The 12,216-nt window shown below is 47.5% G+C and overlaps 1 protein-coding gene across 1 annotated transcript in view; it reads left to right on the forward strand.

The window, feature by feature from the left end:
• Positions 1–6,125, forward strand: part of CFAP52 (cilia and flagella associated protein 52) — a 30,917-nt gene extending 24,792 nt beyond the window's left edge. The window contains exons 9-14 of the mRNA XM_032777058.1: positions 923–1,071; positions 1,736–1,881; positions 3,135–3,286; positions 3,746–3,848; positions 4,144–4,255; positions 5,235–6,125. Coding sequence (XP_032632949.1) covers positions 923–1,071; positions 1,736–1,881; positions 3,135–3,286; positions 3,746–3,848; positions 4,144–4,255; positions 5,235–5,410 — 838 coding nt within the window. The 3' untranslated portion in view covers positions 5,411–6,125. The remainder of the gene's footprint in view (positions 1–922; positions 1,072–1,735; positions 1,882–3,134; positions 3,287–3,745; positions 3,849–4,143; positions 4,256–5,234) is intronic.
• Positions 6,126–12,216: the final 6,091 nt, after the last annotated feature.

Genomic DNA, 12,216 nt, shown 5'->3' on the forward strand with positions numbered 1-12,216 from the left:
AAGCTTAAGGTTTCAAATTTACACATACGCAACCCAGGAAATGAACCTGTCAGTTCTTGTATCAATATTCTCTTCATGCTGCCTGTTGAGGTATACATTTAACACCCTAACTAATGAAACTGTATTGTATGCAAAATGTAGGTTGCTGTTGACAGAGAAATGTAACTTTTTCATTTCCAGACATTGAGTGTTCAAATGCACAATCTAACAGTTGTGTTGCGGTAATACAAGGCAGATCTTCAGCTAGTGTTATTGGTCAAAGCTTCATTGACTTCAGTGTCAATTTACATCTGCCAATGGTACCATGTATTTAATTTTCCATTTCCTCTTTGTTTGTTTAGGTTTTTGGGGAGAGAGAAAAAGGAAAACTTCTAGTTGCAGCATTTAAGAGCTGTAAAAGTTTGTTTTATGCAAGCTATGGATCTAAAATGCGACCATTTTGTAGATACTCAACATATGTAGCTATGATACTACATGATTGTGTTGTGCAAGGAATACTTAACAAAAAACTATGCCAGTGCAAACTCCACTGTTTTTTCTATTTGTAGGGCTGGCTATGCACAACATCTGAAGTTTCATCCATCTTTTTTTTAGTATATGGGGGCCAAAGAAAGTTACATTCTATTTTAAAGCAAAAAGCCTGAAATACAACTGTGGGGCTTAATTTAAATTTCCCATAAAATCATTTTTGAGGTGAGAGCAGGCTTATAAAGTTTCACCCCAAAAGGTGAAATTGTCAGAAAGTTAAGAGTAAAAAATGAAAATGGTCCTTCCACTTTAACTATGGTGTCCCCTACTGGGAAGGCTATGGTTGAACGTTAGTAACGTCAAATAGTGAAGCAATGGAGGGGGAGTTGAGATTTAATGAGGAAACTGTTCCCCAACACTGGCCTTCAGTAGCCTGCTTCTCTGCCTTCCCCAGGGGAACCTCTGATTTGTTTGCCACCTGCTCCAAGAATGACATCAGAGTGTGGCACACCCCAGAAAACAAGGAGCTCTTACGAATCACAATCCCCAATATGACCTGCCATGCTATAGACTTCATGGGGGACGGCAAGAGTATTATTTCAGGTAATGATTGGCAAGCTCCGTGTTTAGAGTCAGCCTCAAATTGCTGCCCACTTTTAAGGAAGTAGGCTCTAAAAGAATGGGGGAGGACTAAGGCCTGGAATTATTTCAGCTAATTGCAGTGACCAAAAGGTTTCTGTTTATGGTCAGCCCGGTAAACCCTGCTCCACAGTTGCCAGTCCCCAGGCACCACGGAAATGGTGTGTGAGGAGGGCAGGATTTGGGGGGCATACATAGAGGGTGTAAATGCTGGCACATTAAGGCATCCAGGTTCACGTTCCCATCACACTGTCATGGGTTGGGACTGAGGTGGGGCAGGGGTGTGGTGAATCTTTACATATATCCCCTACCCATTGCCTTCTGCTGCATGGTAGCAGTGGAGCTACAGCCGTCCCCCTGTTGAGAGTGCCCATGCTCACCTCCATCATCACTAAAACATTCTTCCCTAAAGGGAATGAAACCTTCCCCTGCTGGCTGGGACTATGGCTCTGTGTTCATAGACTCGGCATAGACTCATAGACATGCTGATAGCTAATAGGGACATCAATGTGAAGGAGTTTTTATTGTTTTTTTTAAAAAACGGGGGAGATCGGGGAGGGGCATAAGAAGGAAAATAATAATATAAAGGAAGTGACCTTCTGGGTGATCTGTTTCCATATTGCATCAGCTTGGAATGATGGGAAAATCCGTGCCTTCACACCAGAGACTGGCCGACTCATGTATGTGATTGACCATGCCCATAGCATGGGCGTGACAGCCATCGCTGCAACAAGTGATTGTAAAAGGATCATCAGTGGAGGAGGTGAAGGGCAGGTAATATGCCCTAAAATCTCTCAGGGCTGACTTGTGAAGTTGCCATTCTAACTAGTAACCACCTAGGCTGAATCTGAGCATCATCTTTGCTTGGCTCACTTAAGCACAAAACTCAGTTCCAAAATGTTAGTGTCTGCTGGAAATAAATCTTCCCACTTGCTCATAGTGTGACCTGGAGCCATACCCTCTGATTACTCCTGGCATGCCGGCCGTAGCAAATCCTTCCAATGCTGAACATGCCTCTTAATTCCATTTGTCAGTCTGTCTGTCACCTATATTTGGTTCATCTGCACCAGTCATTGTGTGCAAGCCTGTCTTGAACACAGATTTTCCTTCTAACCCAGTTTTGCTAGTCCCAGTCCTCATCTGCTTAACATGTTTAGATTGTCCTGCGCAGTGCAGGTTGGTTTCGTCCTCCTTTTCTTTCTCCCAACTCCAAAGCCTAGGGCAAAAAGTCCCATTTATGTGACTCCTCAAGCTGTAGGTAACATTCTAAATTCCTGGGACTCTAATTGGATGCATTGTTTTTGTAGCCGTGTTGATCCCAGGATATTAGGGAGACAAGGTTGGGGAGGTAGTATCTTGGGACTCTTACTGCCTGTCTAAGTTGCAGAGTCAAACAGCTGAGGTCGCTGTGTTTTGTGGTACAACAGTTCTCCCACTGAAATGCAGTCAAAAGAATAGGTATAGTCTGACTTGTAATAGAAGAGATTATTTTTAGTGGTATGTTTTCACAATAGGAATATTGCCTGGTGTTCTGAAAGCAGCGGAAGTCAAGGTTATAATTATAACCTATTATTAGCTCTGCAACCTAGGCTGGCAACAATAGTGACCAAAGCTGTGTTAGAAGGAAAATCTGTACTCAAGACAGGACCTGATCCTGCATCCTTTTATCTGTACATTTGAGGCTAAATTCATCTCTGTTGTGGCTCCATGAGTGGTGAACTTGACTTTAAATCTACACTTTGATTCTATTAAGGCCAGATCCTTGTGAGAATGAAGTTGACCAGAGTTTAGCCATAGACCTCAATGGGAGCAGGATTTGGTCCTGAGTTCAGAGATCTGTATTTCTGCCCTCATCCATCCCCAGAGAACTGGAAGCAGTGTAAGAAATGCAGCATCTCACTCAGCAACATGTTCTGGAGATGCCATTAAATGCTGCAGGAGAAACCCTGAGCTCAGGAATCCCTTTTGGTTCCACTTTAGCTCAGTAAGGAGCATGCATTACAAAGGTGTTTGTGGCTGGTTTGCAGGTGAGGGTGTGGGAAATTGGTCAGAACACTCGCAAATTGGAGGAAGTTCTGAAGGAGCACATATCCGCTGTGTCTTGCATCAAGATTAAGAAGAACAACCGGGAGTGTGTCACAGCCAGCATCGATGGAACGTGCATCATCTGGGATATTGTGTAAGGAGATCATTCCTCCTCGGCAATACAGCACTTCTCAGCTATGCCATGACTCTGACTTTGCAAGTTTTGTGGCATGGGGTGTGCTTGTAAAGCTCTTGGCAGAGCCCCCCCACGCACAGGGTGCCCTGGGCAGCCAAAGTTCCCCTGAGCATGGTGTCCAGAAATGAAAGATTTTGCTACTATGATACAAGTCTCTGTTTTATAAGGCCTTTTGTGAGGCAGCCAAGGAGGCGCAGCTTGGGAGAACATACAGCATAGATAGTCTGTGGGAGGGTGTCCCCTGATCAAATGAGTTCCACATTATCTGTACCTCATGAAACCCTATCCCCAGACCAGTATGTGATTGAGTGTTACCTGGGGAGATGCCTCACACCCACAGTAGGTAAAGCTGTCTTAGGAAGAGAGAGATGAGTTTTGATAAACTCTGACTCAGGCTGCTTTGGGGGTATTTTTCAGACGTTTTATGAGGAATCAGATGATCCTGGCCAACACCTTGTTCCAGTGTGTGTGTTACCATCCAGAGGAGTACCAGATTATCACCAGTGGAACAGACAGAAAGGTAAGCACAACTTCAGGAAGTCAGCTTGAAGTAGCTCAGACCTTCAAGGGGCAGGACAGCAAGTCTTGTCACTGTCAGGGATTTCAGCTTCCAATCCAATCATGCCAGGCCCTTATCAAGCCCATGTGGGCTTTCCCATGATAGAAAGGCGATAGATATATGGGAGAGAATTGGGCACTTCAGTAATTTACGATTTAGGTTCATCACTGTCCAGGTTAATGCTATCTCCAGAAGCAATGGAAATTTTCACACCAGTGCTGTACAAGTGATCTCTCATTTCTGATCTTGTTTCTAGATTGGGTACTGGGAAGTATTTGATGGTTCTGCAATCAGAAATTTGGAAGGCTCCCTGACTGGCTCCATAAATGGGATGGATATTACATCAGATGGGACTTACTTTGTTACAGGCAAGTAGGATCGGAGGCGGGGAGAACAATATAAAAGAACTCCCAGGGAAGCAGAGGAAAAGTCAGCACCAGGAGAAGCAAAAAAATAATGCAAAGGACCTCAGAGGGGTTAGGAGAGTGGGCAAGAAAGAACATAATGAGATCCTGTGAATATGTCAAGAGGAAAAGAAAAGGAATCACTGAAGGGAAATACTATGGGCTTGATCCTGCAACATGCTGAGCACCTTCAGCTCCCACTGAAATCATTCAGAGATAAAGGCGCTCAGCACTTCCCAGGATCAGGTCTTTAAAAACCAATATGTCGTGGAGAAAGTATGGAGTTATTTTGAGCCGTGGTGAAACGCCATTGAATTCAGTGGAGCTGCACTAGGGATGAGTTTTATCCTTGGTCTTTCATGGCTTGTGGGAGCATCCATTCTCCAGAATCCAGGAAATCTCTCTGGTAATGTGGGAGTCCCTCTAGAGGGTTAAAAGTGGAGGGTGACCCAGGCTGGTTCTACAGCTGCCTGAATTAAGCACTGGTGTATTCATCCCTAGCCATTCTCACACATCCTCTGGGTCTGACACTGGAGTGGCATGTGGGAGCCATGCGATTGGAATGGCATGTGGTAAAAGTTGCAGTTTATGTACTGGGACCAGCTCCCTTAAGTTAACCTGTTAAATCAGCATTGAGAGGAAATTCTCGCTGAAGATTTGTGGTTTTGCTGGGTGGCTGTATCTCCGAATATAGCTTATCAGGTTCAGTCAGTGTAGAAGCCCATGCCAAGCACTGTGCTGATCCCAAACACAGAGAGTCACTGGTTCTAGTGGGAAAAAAGTCCTTTGCAACCATAATGCGCAGGACCTTGTATCACACCCTTTTCCCATCCCAAAGCCAGGACATTCCTCTGCTTTTTCACCATGAACAAAAAGCAAGTGGCTCTTTCAGAAGCCCCTGGGACTCCATGTAACCATCTGTCTTCCCTTGTGTCCCACACAGGTGGTGATGATCACCTGGTGAAGGTATGGGACTATAACGAGGGTGAGGTGACTCACGTTGGCACGGGTCACAGTGGCAGCATCACCCGACTCAGGATCTGTCCTGGGAATAAATACATTGTGAGCGTGAGCGCGGATGGTGCTATCCTGCGATGGAAATACCCACACTCCTCCTGATACCTGGCACAGAAGCTGCAAGGCCATATGCCAGTCCTGAAAGCTTTTGATCTTACAGTTGACACCGCTTAAAACGATGCAAACATTCCTACTAATAGAGGAGATGTTGTTTTTATATTAGCTAGTTTGAAATAACCAGGCCCTTCAGAGATCCTTTCTGGAGTCCGATAAGACTGATGGGCCTGACTTTCACAGGTGCTGAGCACTTGCAGCTCCCACTGACTCCACTAAAGTTGGGGGGCTCCTCCCTGCGCAAAGTCAGGCCCATGCAGTTCTATTAGTGTTTGTGTTCTGTTGCTATCTTCTGTCCAAATACCTTTCTAGGTCTGTCTGTCTCCTTCACAATGAATCGCTTGTCCTGTAAATACGTTCTTCTGTGTTCATTTTTAATTCCTCTGGTTCTGAATAAGCAAATAGCCTTTTCCACTTCAACTCCGAAATGTAACTTACAGAGCTCCTCAAGATAAGATTTTAAAGCAAGATTTTCAAAGGTGCATGAGGATTCGGGGTGCCTGATTATTTGGGGGCCCAGCTTGACACATCTCAAAGGGGCCTGATTTTCAGATATCTTCTAGAATGGTTGTCACTTGTGCTACCGTTAGATGAGGGGTTTTGGGTAGCGTGGGTGTGCATGCACATGCTGGGGTTTTAAATCTCTAACACAAGCTCCTTTTGGTACAGAAACTCACCTGCTTAAATGTCTTCTCTGCTCTTGCTGGAATCTTGTGGGATGTGATTAAGCTGCTGAGTTCTGCCTCTTCTATTTCTGCAGACTCAAGGCTTGATGTTCTGCAGCGATAGCCACTCTAGCAGGTTTTACCAGCTGTGCAGCAGTGTTCATCATGGCTTGTAGGACAGGATCAAACCTCTGGAATGTCAAAAGCTGGAAAGGAAGGAATCTAAACGTGTGTGCTGCTGCAATGCAAATGGAAACAAAACCCAGTGAATGTACTGCTGAGTTGGCAGGCCTGGAGCTTGAAGGTCCTGTCCTTCCCTCCAGGGCATTAACAGCGTGAGCAGTAGCAGTGAGGGCTTCCCTGTGCTGCCTTATAATGGGTATCAACTCCGGAGAGATGGCAGTTCAGCCTATGAAATGTTTGGCCTCGTCTTGTCAGTATGTAAGGAGAATGCTTAGGGCCATTTGAGGTGAGCATTTTGTCATGTGGACACCTGTCCAATAGGCATTGTGGGGAGGCCCATTTGCCTCATTTCACAGAGTCACCCATTATCCATCAGAAGCTCCCAGCCCTCTAATGTTGGGTGGGGTGGAATTCAGCTAGCAAACCAGGAGCAAAAGGTCCTATAGCTGTTCTTTTGTCCTCGGGTATGGAGCTGGAACATTGCACTCCTACATTACCTCACACCTCAGGTTCTCAGGGCACATGCACTCCCCAAGCACTAGCTGACTCACAGCACCCCAGGAGGTAGCCCCATTTGCAGAGGCAGGAGACAGAGGTATAGCATGGGGAAGTGATTTGGCTAGGGTCATGCTCTGAGTCAGTAGAGAAGTGCCAATTAGCCCCCAAGGAAGTAGGTTTCTGGGCCTAGACGTGCTTTAACTGCTAGACTCTGTTTCCTTCTATTTACAGAATGCAAGTAAAGCAAGGCTACTCCGTGCCAGTCTCTTTAACCAGTGATTGCCTGAACTGAAAGTTGGGAGTGCACCGTCTACGCCTAACCTGCACTGTGATGCTGCACCTGTTTAACCAAACTGGTGCAGCAGTGTTTTGTGAGGATACTCTTATATTGGCTTAGCTCGCCCCGTTAAAAAAGCCGTCTTTAAACCAATGTAGAGGGGCCATACACAAAGCTGCACTGGTTTAAATACCTCGGTGCAACATCACACCTTTGTGACTCTGGTATTGTACCTAGCTAGGTGAGCTCTGAGTTCTTGGAAAAAATGGGGCCCCCATGGGTGAGCTAGGCCTTAGCAGACTCACCTAGTTTTCAAGCTGTGCTCCAGTACAGCTCAGCAGCCCTGCTTCCTTCAGCACAGCCCTGCTCCTCCCAGCACACCTCATGATGCTCTAAGTGCAGTGTGCCCGCCGCCATCATGTCCAGCTGTCCCAGGAGAGCCACTTGCGTTTTACAAATTGATCTGACCTACATGAATAACTCAGAGCAGTCAACATGCAGAGCAAACCCTTTGCAATTCCTCCACCAGGAGTCAGGTTGTGTTTGGGAAACCTGATCTGCAGTCACAAATCCTTCCATTATGTATTTGCCTGGCAGCAGGCAGATTGTACTTCATGATCTGAATGTATTCATTACGCTATTGTTAGTCATGAAGAACACTGCGGTTAATAATGGACATCTGTAACACTGTTACATAAGAATCCCACTGTAATTCAGCCATTATGAATGTGCTATTACCATAACGTGCTGTAGCATTTCTGTGCCCCTCTACTCACTGAGATAAAGGGAGCTAATGTTTTCCCAGTCACATCAACAGAAGCAAAAAGGTGTCTGTGAACAGAACTGCCGCTGCATGAATATTCCATCCCTCCCTTTCAACCACTTCCTATTTGCCAGGTTCACACATGCTTTCTGGTTAGCAAGGTAATTGCTTTTGCTATCATCAGCAGGAAACAAGGTTTTGGGTGGTGCAGAAAGCATGAGCCTGATTCTCACACTAAGGCCCCCCTTACGCTGCTCTGGCAGTGTGAAGGGGCCTTACAGTGGGTGTGAGTTTCAGCCCCTTTGTACTGCATAAAGGGACCTCAGGCTCAAGGTGGCGATTGTGGATTATATTTTAATGATAGCTAGAAAAGTCAAGAGTGGCACTCTGACAGTCTGACTCTCTCTGGAATTAAATAACTGTCCTGGAGGTTATGGTGCTGGCCTAGAAGGCAAGAGACCTGGGTTCAGTTCCCAGCGCTGCTAGTGACACACCATGTGATACTGGGTAAGTCACTGATTTACTCCAGCTGAACCTGGCCATGAATCTCTGCCTCTGTTTCCCCATCTGTCGATGAGGATAAATACTCACTTGCAGAGGCACAGGCCTAGGAGAGCATTGAAGGGAAGCTTGTTTTTTAAAGTCTAGTCTTTGATCCAAGCTCCTTGAATGAACTACACATGCTTTACAGAGAATTCATAGATTCCAGGGCCAGAAGGAACCACTATGATCATCTGATCTGACCTCCTGTGCAACGCAGGCCAGAGACCGGCCCCGAAAAAATTCTTAGAGCAGAGCTTTCAGAAGGCAAGTGATTGTTACTGAATAGTCCTGTCCCTAATATGAATGCTTCTGAATATGGATTTTTAACGGACTTCCCGGCTGCTGCCTCCTCTCAGTGTATCCTCAGCAACCCGGGGCACCTATCTGCGCTGAATAACAGCAGCCCCACTGATCCCAAAGGGTTTTTGCAGAATATACACTTCACCTTCTGTTGCAGTGCAGCCATGCTTGGCCTGGAGGCAAGCAGCTGTGCACAGCAGAGGGAGGAAGGGAGGACCCTAATCTGATGCCTCAGGCCATGATATTCCGAGGCCTGCCCAGCAGTCACTGGGGGGCTGGTCTCTGGTGCGGCTTCAGTGGTTCTTGATAGAAAGGTGGTGACAGGCTTTACCTGTCAATTGTTAGAAGATGCAGAGTAAGAGCAAATACACTGGAAGCCCCAGGGTTAAAGGATGGATTCGAGGGCCTTCAATTAATGAAAAGCCTAGGCAATGAGACGCATCTTGCCATGCATGTAACTGGGGCAGGCTCACCTTGCAGGCATTTCCCACAGGAGCAGATTGCAGCAGCAAGAGCCTGCAAATGCAGGTCCGGTTTGTATTGCTGAGTGGGTCCCTGGCCCCTGCATCTAGAATCACCCCTGGAGAAGCTGGATATAACTTAATGTCTCCATAGAGTAGAGAGGACCTAGACTGTTTGCAGGCTTTTCATTCAAAAGACTCTAGTCAGTACCGAGTTTACAATGGCACCGTGGGCCCAGGCCCACACTGGGAAGGGGACAGGGCCCATTACAGCCCCAGGCAGTCCAGCACCCAGGTCTTGCTGTGTGAGCGGCTCCCAGCCAGCAGGTCCCGCTCACCTCTAGGGGACTCATTACCCAGCAGCTGGGGTCCACCATACAGGTTGAACAGGCCATAGGGGTGGGTGGACTCTTGGGGTCTCTGCTGCCTGCCACCTGTGGGGCCCACCTCCCTTCCCAGGGCCAAGCCGCCTGGGCACGGTGCAGAAACCAGGCAGATCTCAGCCAGTATGGGGAGAGGATGGCAGCAAAGGGGGCTCAGCTGGGCCCCACCAGGCAAGTGGGTCCTGAGGGAGCCAGGCCCAGGCAGGCCCCGCTCCTGCTCTGACCTGGCTGATCTCACTGCTCTCAAGAGGCCAGAGTGATTCACCACCACCGCCACCGACGCGGACCGGCACCAGCCATGCTGCCTGCTCAGCCCAGCGGAAACGGTCACCCCCAGCGTGGCCGGTGAGTGCAGCTGAGGGGCAGGGCATGGGGAGTGGGTCTCTGGGGGGGCCTCTGAGGAGAGTGCAGGGTAGTGAGAGGGTGGGGGACAATGGGGAGTGAGAAAGGTTTGTGTGTTTTGGGGTGCTGGATATAGAGAGGTGTGGGATGTCTATGTGTTGGAGCACTGAGCAGTGGGGGTCTGTGTGGGGTGCTGTGCAGTTGTGGTGGTGGGGCTGTGAGTGGAGGGGTGCTGGGCAATGGGGGGGGCGGGCCCTGAGCCTGCCCCCGAGGGGAAGAGGTGCACTGGCAGTGCAAGGTGAGCAGGCTAGTGTGCCAGTTTCTAAACAGTGCCCCCATCCGACCCTTTGCTTCGGGGACCACTCCCCCGGCGCCATGGCCTATTGCCCCCTTGGAGGCCCAGAAAAGGTTAATCCAGCCCTTAGTCCAGTACAGCAAATTGCATGGAACTCCTTTGCCTCCTTCAGCAGTATGAAGGGTTGAGTTAACCCTGCCGGGCTCCAGGGAGTCTGCGTATTTCAAACCTGATCCCTAGACTATGAGCCTGTCCCCTCTGGCAAGAGTGTTTTTCATGCACAGTCAAGATATGCATGTTCCACTCAACACATTGCTTAAAATGTCATTTTCCTGATGAAAAACTCCCAGACCTGGTGCATTAAAGAAACTGCTGTGAACTAATAAATTAAAGTAGAGAGGTTTCTAATGCCCAAGCCAGATTCCCATGCTGCAGTGTGTGTGTGAACGAAGATCAGGCCAGCAGCGCTGTTTGATTTTGAACAGCTCTGACTGTCTAATTGGAGGAGTGTAACAATTGGCTCTCCTTGGTGTTCAGTACAGCGTACTGAGACTTAACAATGTGAAAGCAGAATTCCTTTAGGGACACTGCAGTGGATCGGCTTCAAATCTAGCCTAGATCTAGGGTTGCCAATTTTGTTGGATGTATTCCTGGAGGTTTCATCACATGACATAATCTTTAATTGAAGGTTAATCTTTAATTCCAGGAGACTCCAGGACAATCCCAGAGGGCTGGCAACCCTACCTATATTCAGCATCTGACTGCTTCCTAGTGCTGGGTATTAGCCAACAAAAACTACTAGCAAACTCAGCCTAAAGTCCCATTCAGCCTGACCCCAGAAAGGAAGGATTGTCCAGTGATTAGGCACTAGTTTAGGATCTGGGAGGCCTGGATTCAATTCCTTGCTCCACCACAACTTCTGTGACCTTGGGCAAGTCACTTAGCCTCTCTGTGCCTCAGTTTCCCATCTATAAGTTAGGGATAAAAGCACTGCCCTATTGCCTGGGTTGAGAATGTTGAAGCTTGTGAGGTCCTGAGTGATGCCATAATAGTGGCTATAGAACTGCCCTAGATAGACATGGTTTAAGGACAAGCCCAGGAGGGAGAAAATTCCTTTGGTCTCTCTTATGGCCTTGAGCATCCTTCTCATTTCCCCACAAGCCTCCTCTCCCAGCATCCTGTCTCCAGCAGTGGAAGGCTGGACAGGGTTCCCAGAAATACTAGTCCTTGAGTCAGCCAGAAGGAGTCACTAGAGAGGGGCACAGAGCAATCTATACCCTGATCACGCTCTAGGCCTGGCTGGCTCAGAATCAAACATACAGCCCCGAGCCCCATTTTTATTTTGAATCATTTGTTGCTCATGGCTGCCGAGTAGGCGCTTTTCCGTAGGAAAAGTTCATGCTATTAAGGGGAAGAAATGTACAGCCTGGCAACACATCCCAGTCCCACTACCAAGAGCAGCACATAACCCCTCCTTGAATCCAGCAACTCTCCTTTCTGTGGCAACTCCAGCGAACTTGATTTTAAAAAGCACTCTCTGCATCTCGGAATGAGTAATTAGGCTTATGCAGCCCAGCGAAGCCTTTGGTGCATGCTCTAGCCTATATATCACAAGCCAATGACAGAAATGTAATAGAATGTGTTTGTTCCGTCATACCAAATTACCACTGATACTGGATGGCAGCAGGTGAATGATTGACTTGTTCCTATTTAGTGTGTCCACTAGAGGGCAGTCGAGTGCGTTCCTAGCCCACCTGCAAAAGTTTAGGTCCTGGATTATATAAACAGACATAGAATGTAATGTAATTTGCATTGCAAAACCCCATTTTACTGTGGAAAATCCAGATGAATGACATGCCTGAAGCATAAGATTGGTTGCCACTTCAATCTTTCCAGTGGATAGAAGCCCACATGGACCAGGCCTAGCCAGATGTATGCCATGTTTATGAGGCTGTTGATCAAGTCTTTAAAGTGGGGTGTTAAAAGATTCCTCATCTCCTCTCACTCCTGATGTAAATGGATCAGAGCTTCCCCGGTCCTGCGCTTTGCCCTCTGCTGCCTCAACATCTCTAGCATGAATCACA

The sequence above is a fragment of the Chelonoidis abingdonii genome, chromosome 13 (assembly GCF_003597395.2).
Source record: "Chelonoidis abingdonii isolate Lonesome George chromosome 13, CheloAbing_2.0, whole genome shotgun sequence".
In the NCBI taxonomy this organism is placed as follows: domain Eukaryota; kingdom Metazoa; phylum Chordata; order Testudines; family Testudinidae; genus Chelonoidis; species Chelonoidis abingdonii.